Genomic DNA, 17,187 nt, shown 5'->3' on the forward strand with positions numbered 1-17,187 from the left:
CTACAGAAGTCTAATGTAAGGCAACATACTTTTGTTCATTAGTTAATACCAAGTTCTACAAAACATGAATCTATGTTTTCTTACTGGCTTTAACTGTGACTCTTATTATCTTATTAGCTCTTATTAGCTTCTAGGCCAGGTTCAGAACTCTTCATAACACAGATTCCTTGGGATAACTTATTCCGGAAGAGCCAATGCTTTTATTTAAATATAGCAAGGACCTTTGATCCTCCGCCTACTGGTCTCTGGTACAACCAGTTGGCCCCCACATCTGAAGTCCCTGGGGGCAGTGGTCATCTCTATTTTTTGCAGACCTGGCATTTTCCCAGCATCCAGAGAGAGTGAAGATATCCAGAGCACTCTACCTTCACTCCCGTAAGCATGCCAGTTGTGGAGACACTAAAATCAAGATACGCCAGCATCTCGGGAGTAGGAGGCTTATACAACTGAGGTAATCTTTTCCTGGGTAAATCATCTGCAATGAAAAGAAAAAAACCTGATGTCAATCAGACACACTGGAGCATGAAAATCATCGCTCTTCAGCTGGTTTTCTATGGCTTTGCTATGGACAAATATAGCCTCTGGAATTTGCTAAAGCTTAGGCTTCTCTTATTTAACTAAACAGCTCATGTATGTCACTCCTAGAAGTGGGTTGGGGCTGAGGACACTACTGGGTAATAGAAGTAAAGCAAATCTACAACAGGCAAATGTATTTATTAGGTTAGCAAGGGGTCATGTAACATGGAGGCAGAAGACATGAACTAAGGAAGCAAATCGCTCGCTGGTGTTCAAATCCAGCTCTGCCTTTTGTCATCAAAGTGACTTGGGAGTTATTTAACTTCTTTGTGTCTGTTTCCTGATCTCTAAACTGGGAATAATACCTACCTTCATAGAACTGTTAGGAAGTTAATTCACATAGAGCACTTCTAAAACAACTCAAAAAGCTCAAAAGGCTTAGTTGTTATCATGCTGGTTCCAAGTTAAAGTTCATTATTTACCATTTAGTACATGCGATAATTATGGACTGCTTCAAGAGTTTTCTCCAAGTTAACGTGGTAGATTTTTAAGAATGAAAAGCTAGAATTAGGGGTTATTTTCCTTTGCTTGTTTATTTATACACCTCCCCCCCTTCCTCCCACATTTGCTTCGTGTGTCAAAACCAACAGTGTCAAGGATATCTCCGCTCCCAACCAAGCCTCTTTAATGGCTCCTCTGGCTTTCTGGATCAAGAAACAATTCTGACTCTGACTTTTAAATCTATCATTGGGCACCAATCTCTGGTCCAGGCAAAGACTTTATCTATCCCTCAACACACTTTTGCATAGGGTGGGGTTCCTCATGTTCCTAAAGAAACCTTCCTGTTGTCTCTATCAGAGCCCACGGTTCAGGTCTTTATGAAGTGTGACCGAGTCCAAAAGCCACAGTAGATCCACTTGTATCATTAATACCAACACAGTCCATTTGTGTTATATAACTGTGCTTATGTCCTTTAAGTAACAAATCTAAAAAACTCTAGTTCAGCATCTGGCACACAACCATCACAGATAACTGCCATCCCTGCATTTAAGCCCATACAAATGTTCCTGAGTTGGACATACACCATGCGGCACTTATTGAAAAGAGGGAGAGAAGAAATTAATGGTTAAGAGGCTGGGAGTGGAGCCAAATTGACTGGGTTTGAATTTTAGTTCTGCTACTTATTTAACTTCCCTCTACCTGTTATCCTCATTTGTAAAATGAGGATAAAACTCACACTTATCTAATAGGGTTGGGGTAGGGATAAAATTAGGTAATACATTAGATGACTGGCATATAACTAGGGTGCAATAAAAGATGCTATTATTATGATTATGTGCAAGGTGCTTTACATTATGTCATTTAACCTTTACAGCTCCATGAAGTGGTTATCACAACTCCCACTTTGTGGACAGTTTTGCCCAAGTTAGTAGGGATACACAGAGAGTAAAAACAGAGTATCAGGATTTAAATATCATCTACTTGACTCCAAAACCCACTCTCTTCCCTCTACCAACATTCTCCAGGTATCCCCATGTCTTATCCCCTGTGCTTTTTTAGCAGGAATACCATCTAAAATTCATGTACTTTATAGTTTCTGAAGTACTTTCCTATTATGCTGCACTTGATATTCTCAAAAAATTTGTGAGTCAGGTAAGGGTAAGTAGCATTTCAGGAAAGGATAATCACAGAGAAGGTTATATAGAAAATAAGTACTTGAGATTGAACTAGAACCGGGTCTTCTGACTCCTAGTCCAATGCTGTTTTAACTATATCACATCTGGAAGTCAAGGATCCGATCATCTTTATATGGCCTTACATGTACATGGTTACATTCTACATAAGAATCTAACCGCTATTTGAGGATTTCAAGAGTAAGAGAAACACACTTTTGTTTCAAGAGCTCTAAGCAGACTGTGATCTGCATCTTTGGATCTGGTTGTTGTAGCATCCAGTCCAGAGAACCAGACATGAAGTTTTGCCTCTCTCTTAGCAGGTGGAATGTGTTGCAACCTAAGGGTCACATAAATGTCTTTAGCATGAGAATTCAGGGGATCTCAGGGAGTGAATACTCTTGCCCCTTCAATAGCTCTGGAGAGATCTCCCTTTCACCTGTGTCAATGATGGTTGGCCAGGTTTTCACATCCACAGCAGCTGCTGCCTCTCGGGATCTCAGTAACCTCATTAGGGTCTGTGTGGTGAGAATGCAGGCCGCTTTGCTGACCTAGAAAACAAATGGAGAGAAATAAGCACCAGGAAGCTTATCCCCCAGGTGGCACTATAGGTTCTGGCTGCTGCTAAAAGCAACTCATACTGGCCTAGAAGCACACCATTCTGGAAAGGACAGTACTTGTTTTTCAAAGAACATACAATAGTACAATGGATGTTGTACTATTTGTCCTTCTGGAAATGTGTAACCCTGAACTGTCTCAGAAGGATGGTCTTGTTCACAATGCAAGTTATTGTTTACAACACTGCTTCTAAAATATTTCATAGTTATAATCTCAGTATGGATTCCAACATCTCTTGATTTCATGAAGACCATGATAAAGTAAAAACATGGATTTTGTATCGCTCAGGGAATGCGAGGAGTCAGAGTAGGAGTTCGTGTTTGTCACGGTCTAGTGAATGGAGAAATTTACTAGATCTAGAACATACCCTGAATTTGAGGGATGTGGAGCTGTCACAGAAAACAAGCTCTCCTTCATACCTACACGTGGAAACGCAAAGTGACCAACTTCCCCTTGAACTGTCAAAAGAAGGAAACTCCCTGCTGCTCTGGCCTACTTTGCACAATGTAAAGAGGGCATTTTGCTGAACTGAACTCTGTAATAAAATCATCTACAGTGAACATGGTTTTTATATTGCAGGCTCTGGCTGCTGATACAACAGTGGTTCTTAAGAGAAACAAATGCTACACAAATTAGAATTCTGTGTCTTTGGGATGCCTGGGTGGCTCAGCGGTTGAGCATCTCCCTTTGGCTCAGGGCATGATCCTGGGGTCCTGGGATCAAGTCCCGCATGGGGCCCCCTGCATGGAGCCTGCTTCTCCCTCTGCCTCTGTCTCTGCCTCTCTGTGTGTGTCTCTCATGAATAAATAAATAAAATCTTAAAAAAAAGAACTCTGCCTCTTTGCTGTAATATGAATTAGAATATGATGCAATACAGATTTATGTTACTTCCTTCAAATCTTTTTTTTTTTTTTTTTTTTACTTCCTTCAATTCTTATATTCTCTAGAAACTTCTATCCCTGAATGTGGGTGGCTCAGTCAGTTAAGCGTCTGCCTTCAGCTCTGGTATTATCCCAGAGTCCCAGGGTCGAGCCCCACACTGGGCTCCTTGCTCTGTGGACAGTCTGCTTCCCCCTCTCCCTCTGCTCCTCCCCCTGCTTATGCTCTCTCTTTCTCTCAAATAAATAAATCTTAAAACAAAACAAAAAACTTCTAACACCTCCAGGGCAAGATCTGGATACCTTTTAAACTATACCAAATGAATTTATAAAAGTGACTAAAATAAAAATGACCAACACGAGGGAGAATTCAATTTGGCATGTAACTACCTGGGCTACTGTCCAGAAAAAAATTAAAACATTTTTTAAGAAGGGAGGAAAAAAAATTCCAAGGTTTTTTTTTTTTTTTTTTTTTTTTTTTTAAGATTTTATTTATTTATAAGAGAAGCAGAGACATAAACAGAGGGAGAAGCAGGCTCCCTGCAGGGAGCCGGATGTGGGACTTGATCCCGGGACTCTGGGATCACGCCCTGAGCCAAAATCAGAGGCTCAACTGCTGAGCCATACAGGTGTCCCAAAAACCCCAAGTTTTAAGGAGAATTACTAATGACAGCTTTACCTCCTTAACGTTCATGATAAAAACACAATTCTGTGTCTCACCAATAATCACTTTCTCAGATTTCTTCACTGAAAAATGTTAGCCATTTTGGTTAGATAAATGAAAAGGAGGCGGTTTTCAGGAGACAGATTTGACTTCCTGACTCAAAATCAGAAAATTAGTAAGGATCTTGAGCTGTCCGACTCTGGATTTTATGAGAGGAGGACAAGGCCAAGATAATGCTCGGTACTTACATCAACAATCATGCGGACAGTGGGCAATGTGGCCGTAAGGTTCTGAGCATGAGGAGGTCGGACAGTGACAGGTATGCACCCCGCATACAGGCAACCATAGAATGCAGCTATTAACTCGATGCCTGCAAAACAGAGTCACTTAGCTGCCCAGCATCACTGAGAAACTAAAAAGCAGATCTTCCAAAACCAGTTTATTCAACCATGTGCCAGTTTATTGAGATCATAATTTAACACTGATAACAGCCGAAGAAAATTTTTAAAACAAGAAGGAACTGAACATAAAGAAGGAAAACAACTTTATAAATACAGAGAAGCCAAGAATAAGTAACAGGTCAGAAGTAAACTCTTGAGAGACACCTGAGGAAGGTATTTTGCTATCATAACTTGATATTGCTTAGTAGAAATAATTGCAGAAATCAGGTCTGGTAACTTAGGAGATAAAAGAACAGGGAAAGGAGGGCTAAGGAACACCTGAGATTTAAAAAATTTAGAAGGCTGCTGTGTGATGAGCAATTAGACTTCTGAGATGTCCCTCCATCTGTAATGTGAGTTTTAGGGAGGCAAAGTGAGACTCCATGTGAAGACAACCCTCTACTACCAGGACATGGAGAGTGGCCTCGGGGGGGAAATGCTCTGGTCCATCACCATGTCATTCATTGGTGGGTGGAAGACAATCCCACATGAACACCATAGGAGGGATTCTTTTACTTTTTAAGAAATCTTAGTATCAGTGCAAATAAAATAGCATAGTAAGTATTACAGAACAAAATGAACTAAGGGGGAATAAAAGACCAGAGAAGGCCAGAGGCCAAACACATGAGTGGTTACGTGACAAAAGAATAAAGAAACGAACAACTCAAATATTTCATATAACAACATTCTGGTTATTTCCACCAAACTGTCATCAAATAATTGAGTCCCTCTTACTGTGAAGAGAACACTTTAAAATTAAACAAGAGCATGGAAGACGAAAGCAGCAATAACAAAGGAAGACCACACAACGAGCAGGATATAAAGAATGCAAAGTCAAAAAAGTTCACGCACAATATTCTTTAGGAACTGGGTGCTGGGTGAACACTCCTAGAAACAAAGCACCTCTTTTGAGGGTCTCCAAAAGAGAAAAAGTCTTCGTTTATTCATTTGATATTTACCATAGCGCCAGCAACTATGCCGGACAGTGGGAATATAAAGGTAAATACAATAGACACACTTCCAGCAGAGCCACGGTGCTGCCCAACTCCAGGGAGTGAGGCTGGGTTCTTACCTTAGCCTGGGTGCCTGGGGCTCCCAGACCTGGGAAGTGCACGGCCTACCCGGGGCGCAGAGGGCGGCCCTCACTTCTCCTCTCACGCTCTGTGGTCTGATAATGGAGCTTGAGTCTAGTTTACCAACCCAACACCTACCAGGTGGATAGAGCAACACCACGTTGTCTCCTGCATTTAGATGCCCCTTATCACCAAGAACTGCCGCAATCCTCTCTGCTCGCTTATGAAGCTGAAGGCAATTGGCTGTGCACACCGTAGTTCCCTTTACATCGAAGAAAGAATAAGTGGGTCAAAACTCAGGAAATGAAACAGTGACAACTATAGCCAATTCAACGTTGTATCAGAAAGGCCTGTGCCTTAGTAGATTCTTTTTAGTAAGTTATCAATTCCAGTGAAAATTCTAGTACAGAAAGATGTGCAATATTCCTTTTCTATTTTAGTGCCTGAAGGAACTCAGGGAATACTGACATTAACTTAATCAGATATATGCATTTATAGTCTTTTTTAAGATAGCTTCAAAATTGGAATTTTTTATTTAAATGAGGAAATAAGAGTGGAAGGAAAACAAAGGAAAAAAAGGATGAGGGTGGCAGTGAGGTCAGGAGAGTCACTGCTGGCTGTACGGCCGTGTGCATTTGTTGTGCGTAACACAAATTTGGCTCTGAATTTTCTAACAGCAAACATATATACAAAACAGTAACAATGAATCAGAGTCCACTAGACAATAATAGAGATTAGCAGATTAGAAAATGGCTGATTCTTCATGATCCTAAGAGTAATCTTCCTGAAGGTCTTCATCAATTCCTTTGTGTTAATTCAAGTTCCACTGAGCTGGGCTTTTGAAACCCTTTTGTGTGTAAAATAAAACACACAAGTATGAAAGCGCATAAAATATGAATGTATAGCATAATGGAAAATCACAAAGCAAGCAACTGTGTAAGAACCAGCATGGCATGAGAAAGACCACTTCCAACAGCACAAAAGCACCCCCGGGGTCCCCTGGGTCTAGTCTTGTCTTTTCTTTCCCTTTGTATGTAACCACTACTTTGACTTTTTAATCTTAATCACTGATTTCCTTTTCTTTATGATGTTACCACCTGAGAAATATTTGATTTTATATAAATGTAACTGTACGGCACATATTTCTGTTTTGCTTCTTTCTCTAAACATTAAAAGTCAGCTATGCTGCAGTACACGGATATAGTTCATTCATTTTTGTTGCTGCGTAGTATTTAACTGTACAAATACATGACGATTTATTCATCCATTCTGCTGCGGATGGACAACATCATTCTTGTACATGTATCCTCATGCATAAATACATGAGTTTTGGTAGAGGGTAGATCTATAGATGGAATTGTGGGGTAACTGGGTATGCCTATCTTCAACCTCACTAAATATATATTTCTTAAGATTTTATTTTATTTATTCATGAGCGACAGAGAGAGAGAGAGAGAGAGAGAGAGAGGCAGAGACACAGGCAGAGAGAGAAGGGGGCTCCATGCAGGGAGCCTGATGTGGGACTCAATCCTGGGACTCCAGGATCACGGCTTGGGCCGAAGGCAGATGCTCAATTGCTGAGCCAGCCAGGCGTCCCAACTTCACTAAATAATTAAACTGAATTATTCTCTGCCTATTGTGCTAATAATAGGCATCTTATCTTAATTATTCTAACTCTAGAACTCAGTCTCACAAGAAAAACAAGTTTTACTGAGCTATTTTTAAAATAACTTTTAAGTTTCATTAATATAAAATAGTACATGTTCATATGGAAAATTCAGACAAGTAAAATATAAGTCAGATGTAACCACTATCACCATTCTGGTGTGTATTTTCCTGATTTTTAAAAAATGAGTATATATTATATATAAATTCACATGCAACATCAAAAAAAAAGTTACCACATTAGACTATCTGCCTGAAGCTGTGTATTGCATTGGTAAAGAATGTGGGATCAGAAGCCAGGTCTGGGTTCAAATGAAATAGCTAATTTCCTAGTTCTATCTACCACTTACTAGCCTTGTGACCTCAGGCAAGTCATTTTATGTCTCTGGGCCTCAGTTCCCTCCACTTTAAAATGAACTATGAAATATATAGGGCCCACAACAGGGTCTTCAGTAGGCATTCGGTTATTATTATTATTATTTTTAAAGATTTATTTATTTATCTCAGAAAGAGTGAGCGAGCACAAGTGGGAGGTGAAGAAGGAGAGGGAAAATCTCAAGTAGACCCTGGCTGAGCACAGAGCCCAATGTGGGGCTCAATCTCACAACTCTGAGATCATGGCCTGAGCTGAAATCAAGAGTCAGACGCTTACCAAGTGAGCCACCCAGGTGCACCTAGGTACTCGATTATTTTACTGAAGTTTGGTATACTGTTATTAACCACTTCCACGTTATGAATATTTTCTGCATAATCAAATATTCTTCTATAATACTGTTTTGAATGGCTGCATAGTATTTCATGGCATAATTTTATATGCCATAATTTATTTAGTCAATTGTCTACTGTTTGATATTAAGATACAACACTAAAATGGATATCTTTTTGGCTAAAGTCATAAGGCCATTTCTTGTAATCTTCTTTTTGGTCCATGGTACGGCAGCAAACTAAACCTTCAAAAAAACAATTTTCTGAGGGTGCCTGGGTGGCAGAGTTGGTTAAGCATCCAACTGTAGGTTTAGGCTCAGGTTGTGATCTCAGGGTCATGAAATGGAATCCCACGTCGGGCTCCATGCTGGGTGTGGTGCTTGTTTAAGATTCTCTCTCACCGGGCAGCCCAGGTGGCTCAGCGGTTTAGTGCCGCCTTCAGCCCAGGGCCTGATCCTGGAGACCCGGGATCGAGTCCCATGTTGGGCTCTCTGCATGGAGCCTGCTTCTCCCTCTGCCTGTGTCTCTGCCTCTCTCTCTCTCTCTTTGTGTATGTGTATCACATGAATAAATAAAATCTTAAAAAAACAAAAAACAAGATTCTCTCTTACTCCTAACTCTGGGAAACGAACAAGGAGTGGTGGAAAGGGAGGTGGGCGGGGGAATGGGGTGACTGGGTGACGAGTACTGAGGGGGGCACTTGACAGGATGAGCACTGGGTGTTATGCTATATGTTGGCAAATTGAACTCCAATAAAAAAATGTACAAAAAAAAAAAAAGATTCTTACTCCCTCTTCCTCTGGCCGTCCAATCCCTGCTCTCTCTCTCTCTCTCTCAAATAAATAAATAAATAAATAAATAAATAAATAAATAAATAAATATTAAAAAAAATTTTTTCTGGGCATGAGGGAACAATGATAAGGTCACTAAGCTTTCTACTGGTCTGGGCTAATCCAACGTAAAATATTAAAACATGCAGAGGAATAAATGGACTAAATGTCTTTGAGTCATCTCCATATATTGCTTCTCAAACCAAGAAGCAAATTTAAACTTATGCTTTCTAACAAATACCTGGGGTACAGGTTTCACGGAGCTATAGCTTTGACTATAGCCCAGCTTAGAAGTCGAGTGGGAAAATAAGCTGGACTGACACCTTCTTACTGAAATGTAAGGATCCTAATGAATCCATGGGCCTGGAGGTAAACCCCATTTCACATAGAGGTAGAGCAAGGAAGTTGAAAAGTTTTCTATCAGAGCACAATGGTTCTTAAGATTTTTAATGACTTTTCCCTAAGATGCACAGCACACTCCCCTCATTAAGTTCTATCACTACATAAACTCTCAAAAGTGTATTTGTATGAAATATATCAGAATCTAGCGGTGTCTGGGCAGAAGAGGGCAATCTGGGTAAGTGGCCCAGGAGATTTCAACAGGCTCTCCAGTCTTCCCCTTGATGGTGGGAAATACTATTACATGCCCTGGTCAAGGTACTTTCAGCCGGATTCAGCCATTAGAACATATATCAGCGTACACTCACAGAATGCATAACTTAAAAAAAAAATAATATTCTGATGAGCCATCTATTAAAAAGTACCAGTTAAATGTACTTTTGAATAATTTTCTATTTGTTTTTCATCTGTCAGCAATAAATCATTTAAGAATATATAGTAAAAATGACTTTATTTTAAAAATTATTTATCTATGGGGTGCCTGGGTTAGCGGAGTCGATTAAGCTTCTAGCTTCAGCTTAGGTCATGATCCCCGGGGCCTGGGATCGAGCCCCATCCAGCTCCCTGCTCAGCAGGGAGTCTGCTTCTCTGTCTTCTTCTCCCTCTGCTTGTACTCTTTCTTGTCCTCCCTCTCAAATAACTAATAGCAAATAATTAAAAATAATAAATAGAATCTTTAAAAAAATGCTGATCTGGGGTCATTTTCTTCCTGGTAGAAGTCCAAGAATTAAAAGTCAAATTGGGTAAGAAATGACATGACATAATAATGCATCCTATACATCTGTAGATCTATGGAACTACATTGTCGGCCCCACTGTTCCTATCAGAACTGAATAAAGGCGGTTGGACTGTAACTCAAGGAGAGCCGACATTAAACAACACTCCAGGAGGTCTCCTTTCAACCTTGAAGTGATTGCACAATTTATCCTCGTATGTCAAAACAAGGAGAAAGCAGGAACTCCTCCCAGAGTTGACAAAAGAAATTTTCTGATGAAAGCGATCAAGAGTGCCTAAGATCCTCCCACAATATTCATCTGATTAAACATACAATTGGATTTTTAATACCTTGGCATTTAACAGCATGAAGAGTACATGGTCAGGAGTTGCCTGGGCTCGCCACTGTAAAATCTCTGCCAGAAATTGGTGCTGAAGTCATAGGGCAGAAAAAAGGAAGCAGGGTCAGTAACTTTGCAAAAATTGGATAATGCATCTTCCATCTACTATGCATCTTCCATCTACTACCGAAGTCTAAGTTCTGTCTTTGATTTGTTTATAAAAACCAACACATCTGAACTCTTACCTTCCTCACTAAGTCATTCTCTTCAATTTGCCCAAGATCTCTTCCTGCAGCTTGTGCTATGCGTTTCCCAGCAACCAGGTTCCCAACCATCACGGAAGCAGGGCCCACACCTGTAAATAAAGGTAAAAATCAACTCTCTGGGGGATAGTAATTCAAATTATATCCCTGAAGTATTTCCAGACTGACCCAAACCAGTTCAAATATTCATTCAACAATACAGACTGAGAGCACTCTTCCAGGCCTTGGGAACACAGCAGTAAACAAGACAAACAACTTATATTCTAGTGAGGAATGGCAACCAATAAGTACAGACCCAAATAAACGATGTCAAGTAGTAGGAAGTGCTAGAAAAAAAAACCAAGATAGAACCAGAGAAGAGGGATCCCTGGGTGGCACAGCGGTTTGACGCCTGCCTTTGGCCCAGGGCGCGATCCTGGAGACCCTGGATCGAATCCCATGTCGGGCTCCCGGTGCCTGGAGCCTGCTTCTCCCTCTGCCTATGTCTCTGCCTCTCTCTCTCTCTCTCTCTCTCTGTGACTATCATAAATAAAAAAAAATAAAAATAAATAAATAAAAATAAAGCCACTTTAAAAAAAAAAAAAAAGAACCAGAGAAGAGACAGGGGTTTGGAGGGTGGAAGGGAGTAGGTGGGCTCCTATAGCTTGGGGATGAGGAAGTTTTCACTCTAAGAAGGTGACAGTGTTGCACTGGTTCCTACTGATAAATAATCTCATCAGCTATGATCATGGTATGACCCTAAAAATAGACTTAACAGTTGGGAATATCTGATCTGGAAAGAAATTGCCATCTATGAGGACTGAGAGTGGGTTCATCGGGAATCTCAGAAGTGCTTTACTAAAAGTTTACTTAATAAATAATGTGATATATCCACATTGTGGGATATTCTATAAGATAACTGGCCTGGACTCTTCAAAAACCATGTCTTTAAGAGAAAATAAGGCTTTGACTTCTAAATTAAAGGACATGACAGCCAAATGCAATGCATGACCCTGACTGGATACTAAATTTTTAAAAATCAGCTGTAATAAGCAAGTGGAAAAATCTGGATACAGACTGTGTATTATTATATGAAAGCATTATATTAAGGTTAAACTTCTTTTTTTTAAAAAAAAAAAAAGAGTGTGTGTGCAGGAGCAGGGGTGGGAGGGCAGGGGACAGGCAAAGGGAGAGGGAGAGAGAATCCAAGCAGGGTCCACGCCTAGCACGGAGCCTGAGCATGCAGGCTCCACGTCTTGACCCTGAGATCATGATCTCATCTGGAAATCGAATCGGATTCTTAACTGACCGAACCACCCACATGCCCCAAGGTTAAATTTCTTAATAGAATAATAGTATTGTTGTTGATTAGGAAAACTTTAGGAGATTTTTTTTTTTTTTTTTGGTCTTTGGAGATAACATTACTGAAATATTTAGGAGTGAAATGTCACGATGTCTGCAATTTATTTTCAAGGAGTTCAGTAAAATAATGTTAACAACTGGTGAATCGAGGAGATGGTATACAGGTGTTCATTGTAGTATTTTTCAACATTTCCACAGGTTTGACACTTCCAAATAAAAAGGGAGAACTCTCCCTCTCTTCAAAGAAAAAGTGCTAGGGTGCTATATACCTTTCTTGATGCTCACTTGAAGACTCTATTGTATTAAACTAAGCAGATGGTAAAAGATAACAGAACTGGGCACCTGGGTGGCTCAGTCGGTTAAGCGTCTGTCTCATGATCCCAGGGTCCTGGGATCAAGGCCCGTGTTGGGCTCCCTGCTCAGTGGAGAGCCTGCTTCTCCCTCCTCCTCTGCTCCTCCCCCCTGCTTATGCTTTCTCACTCCCTCTCTCTGTCAAATAAATAAAAATTTTTAAAAATCACAAAACTTATTACCAGCCAAGTTTTGAATAATGCTGATGTTATGTATCAATTAATACTAAATAGGTTTTTGCCAAAATCTGTTGATCCTAAATATACTGAAACAGCTGGAACAAAATCACTTAAATAATAGACTCAAAATATTTGGGGAAAGTAGGTAAAGGGTATAAGAATTCTTTCTAGTATCTGGCAACATGGAAGTGTGAAATTATTTCAAAATGAAAAGTTAAAAATTGTTTTCAAATTGAATAAAAACTCAAGAAGCATAAAGTACTCCAAAACTCTGTTGAACAATTTTAGTCTACAAAGTGTCCACTGCAATTTTAAGTATAATATGCAAAACGCCTTCCTAAGAAATCACATAACAAGTTACATACAAGATATGTCACATTGATGACAGCTTTTTATACAGGCAGGGACTTAGAGTACATCTGATTGTGTTAGCTACCCAGTCCTGGGTTATTAATTCCAGTAATATTAATAAAGGCGTGTCTTTTTAAAAGTGAATTTTTCAGAGTAGCTTAAAACAACAAAAATAATTCAGCAGCAATTTCTTGAGGTCCTTCAGTCTATATTCCTTACATCTAAGGATCAAAGAGAAAAAATGAGAACAATCATGTCTAGAAGGCTAACTGCTGACACCCTGCTGTACCTGTAAGTATGCCTGCTTATTTTTCCCACAAAATTATGCAAATTAACTGTGGCAAAGAATGTCAGTCACCAATCCCAGTATCTAGATCCCTCTTCTTCCTTAAAAATAGACCCCTCTGTTTTACGCTGGGCAAATCAATACCTGAAATTTAGACTGTATTCCTTAGTGTGGGAGACTAATATGTAAAAGGAAGTGATCTGTAATGATGCGAGGTCAGGGAGCCTAACTGGGCCCTGAGGCATATGCTAGGATGGCTGTGGCAGATTGTTTTATTGTTCTTATAATCCTTCCTTTCCTTCCTGTTGTTGCCGTGATTTTATGAGAGGAGTATACCTCTCTGCTCCACTGATTCTGGGCACGGTCTGAACTTGTTTTGGACAATGACACGTTAGGAGACATGACACGAACAGAAGCTTTAAATATGCTCGTGTGGTTTGGCTTGCCTTCTTGCTTTTGCCATCTGCCTTGAGGAAAATACGGCCCAGTAGCTACTGGTCCCATGATGAGGAGACACACAGAATAGTTCTGAACCCAACCTACAAGATGGAATCAAGCCAAGCCCAGCTGATCCTAGCCAAGTTCAGCAGAGCCACAACCTGAGTGAAAAATAAGTGCTTTTTTCCAGCTACTGAGATTTAGAGTTATCTGTTATGTGGCATATCCGTAACAACAGTTGGCTGATATAGTGCCAGAGCAAAAAGATGGGAAGCTGGAACCACAAGGACTGAGGAGCTACCACACTAGTCCCACAATGTCTAGCCCTGAATTTCTTCTACCTGAGAAAGAAAAACTTGTCTCGTTTTCTAAGCAGCTATTTGGTTTTTCTGAAATCTGCAGCCAAAACCAATCCTAATACATTCCCATTCTTTACACTGTAGCTCCAACAGGCAGCTCACTGAGATTTTTGTCACCAGGCTCCCTTAACACCTTGTCCATCTTCCTTTTCTCTTCTTTCTTACCTTATTCCTATTCCTCTCACTTTCCCATGTCCTTCTTAAATCCCAAGCTCTCATGTTATCCCCAAGTTATCTCCACCCCATCTATGCCATGGTTTTCAAACTGCTTTGGTCCAACCCATATATCCATCCCACCAAATCTTAGCAGGCCATCACAACAGAGAGCAAAAATACAGAATCCAAACCTAATGCCTTCATTAGACAGATGCCCTATCTCTGGAGGCTTAGGAATAATCTTTTATATGTTTCATCATTTAATACAATTGATTGAAATCTGGCTAGAAAAAGAAATGTTTTAAGCATCTTAAAGCATCTGCACCAGGTCTCTAGGTGGCATCTTTTAAGCATCTACTATTGACATGAAAATTTTGTTAAAAGAATCCTAGATTAAATGCTATTTATTTATTATTTTTTAAAAGATTTTATTCACTTATTCATGAGAGAGAGAGAGAGAGGCAGAGACACAGGCAGAGGGAGAAGCAGACTCCACACAGGGAGCCCGACGTGGGACTCGATCTGGGTCTCCAGGATCACACCCTGGGCCGAAGGCAGTGCTAAACCATTGAGCCACCGGGGCTGCCCTTAAATGCTATTTAAAATAGGATTTTATTATAAGAGTACACTTATTGCTATGAATACTGAGTCATGTACAGAATTGTTGAGTCGTTAGAGTGTACACCTGAAACTAATGTAATACTGAATGTTTATATTTCAATTAAAAAAGATATTTAACATATTAAAAACTACTTAATAAGATTTTACACATGACAAATGAATGTAGGTCTTCAGTAAACCAGGATGTAAGATGAAGAAGGAGGTGTTTGTTATATGCATCTGCCAGACAGGCAGGCGATACGAAGATAGTTTTTATACTTTTGATGAGTTACTTACAGACTTCTTGATTTTGACTGCCTCTATATTAGCCTCTATAAACTCTTATTTCCACCAGCAGAAACTGGTAAATATCATACATACTTTAGCTCTATATACACTGTTAGTAAATACTAAGGCTAGCTGATGAACTGACAGTAACATCTACTGAGATAAACAACTGTGATATCATCTTTGGCCACCAGATCACTGAAGTAACTTTTGAAGAGTATATTAAAATTCTAATAATGTTAGGATAGTGTCTTGAATAAAAATATCCTAGAAAGAGGCTAACCTTTTATTTTATTATTGTGCATGTTTACTTTTCAGCAAAAGCTGTCTTACAGAAACATGATTAAATGCCACACATCCCCCCATTCCTTCCTAATCTCACCACTCACTACCTCTTCTCGTCCCAACACGTTTGGAGGCCAATGTGCTGATGTACACTCTGTCTGTGAGTGTACACATATGCAAGTAGGTGAACGGGTGGTGCTGGCAGGATCTGTAAGGTCCAGATTTTGGCTCTCGTGTGTTTTCAGGGATTCAGGAAACTGGGAGCCTCTTACTATCTTTTCAATTAAAATAAAATAGCATCAAAGCTTCATGATTTCAGGTGGAGCTGAATAGATATTTCAACATGATTGACCATCAATTAATTACTCCTCCCTTTAGCCTCTTATTCAGCCTTGTAACCTCTGTCTGCTCAGAAATAAGGTAAAGAAGTGAAATGGACCATTTGAGGTTTTTTCTTTTTTCCGTATGGCAATTAACATATGCTTTCCTGCATCTTGAATTCACAGGAATGTGGCAAATGCAAAATATGCTATTTATCTTGTGCTTACAAAGTAGAAAATTTCGAAATTAGGTTATCTTATTCTCCAGAGATATTATAGGCCCAAATCAGACCTCTAAAGCTTAAAAGGAATGAGGGATTACTCTCAGTAAGTGATTCCCAACAGAAAGGCAGTATAACATAGTAATTCAGAGTGTGGATTTTATTTTTTATTTTATTTTATTTTATTTTATTTTATTTTATTTTATTTTATTTTTTTATTTTTTTACAGAGTGTGGATTTTAGAGTAACAAATGGTGTCAGCCTCAACTCTCCCACTAACTAGCTATATGATTTTGAGCACAATTCTTAACTTTTCTAAATTTTATTTTCCACAGCTGAGGGCAACACTTTAGGATCACATACAATGCTTGGCATGTACTTGGCTTTTAGTAAGCACTTAATAAATACTAGCTATTTTTATTATTATTAGAACCTTCTCTGAGATGACTTGTTTTATTCTAGGTTCCACAAGTGAGATTTTGATCATCTTGACCCCAACCTTACATCCAGGGGATATGGAAGCACACTACTGAGAATTACTCAGAAGAGGAAGCCAGTGATAAACTCAGAAAAAGCTGCAGGTTCTCAATCCTCTCTGCTTTTGGTCATCTAATGCTATTCTTGCGTTACTAACCTTTCTCTAATCTTAGAGAAAGAATCATGATGAAAAATGTCAGCTTCTTGAAGTTCTAACTTTTTAAGTCATTTCATTTTTTAAAGATTTTATTTATTTGAGAGAGACAGAGAGAGTGCAAGAGAGAAAGCGAGCAGAAGGGAGGAATAGAGAAAGAAGGAGGCTCCCCGCTGAGCAGGGAGCCTAATGTGGGGCTGGATCCCAGGTCCTTGGGGTCATGTCCTGAGTCAAAGGCAGATGTTTAACTGACTTGAGCCACCCAAGCACCCCTTGAAGTTATAATTTTAATGTTATGTCTTCAAAGCTAGCATATTACCTGGTTGCTTTTGTCGAGGTTTTGGCAAATTGGTCACACATGTATGAGGGCACATGAGGATATTGCAAGGATGCAGAGATCCCTCCAGAAAGAGCTGTTTCGTCTGAGATATATGGATCCCTCCTAGAGGAGTTTTTGGCAATGTATTGGCAGGCACCAGAGCAAGACAATAAACACCCACTTGATGAATGCTATCAATTGCCTAGAAAAACACAAAGAAAAATATTCAGTGAGATTAATTTTACCATATTTGACAACCTCCTAATGTAATCCATTATTCTAC

General features: G+C 39.6%; 1 protein-coding gene across 7 annotated transcripts in view; it reads right to left on the minus strand.

Annotated features, from left to right (window-relative positions):
• Nucleotides 1–17,187, minus strand: part of DIP2B (disco interacting protein 2 homolog B) — a 221,850-nt gene that overhangs the window by 17,431 nt on the left and 187,232 nt on the right. For all 7 annotated transcript variants that reach the window (XM_072765309.1, XM_072765314.1, XM_072765313.1 and 4 more), the window contains 7 exons: nucleotides 16,905–17,106; nucleotides 10,762–10,871; nucleotides 10,527–10,607; nucleotides 6,001–6,124; nucleotides 4,598–4,719; nucleotides 2,629–2,740; nucleotides 366–475 (listed from right to left, as the gene is read on the minus strand). In XM_072765309.1, the coding sequence (XP_072621410.1) occupies nucleotides 366–475; nucleotides 2,629–2,740; nucleotides 4,598–4,719; nucleotides 6,001–6,124; nucleotides 10,527–10,607; nucleotides 10,762–10,871; nucleotides 16,905–17,106 (861 nt within the window). The remainder of the gene's footprint in view (nucleotides 1–365; nucleotides 476–2,628; nucleotides 2,741–4,597; nucleotides 4,720–6,000; nucleotides 6,125–10,526; nucleotides 10,608–10,761; nucleotides 10,872–16,904; nucleotides 17,107–17,187) is intronic.

The sequence above is a fragment of the Vulpes vulpes genome, chromosome 8 (genome assembly GCF_048418805.1).
Source record: "Vulpes vulpes isolate BD-2025 chromosome 8, VulVul3, whole genome shotgun sequence".
In the NCBI taxonomy this organism is placed as follows: domain Eukaryota; kingdom Metazoa; phylum Chordata; class Mammalia; order Carnivora; family Canidae; genus Vulpes; species Vulpes vulpes.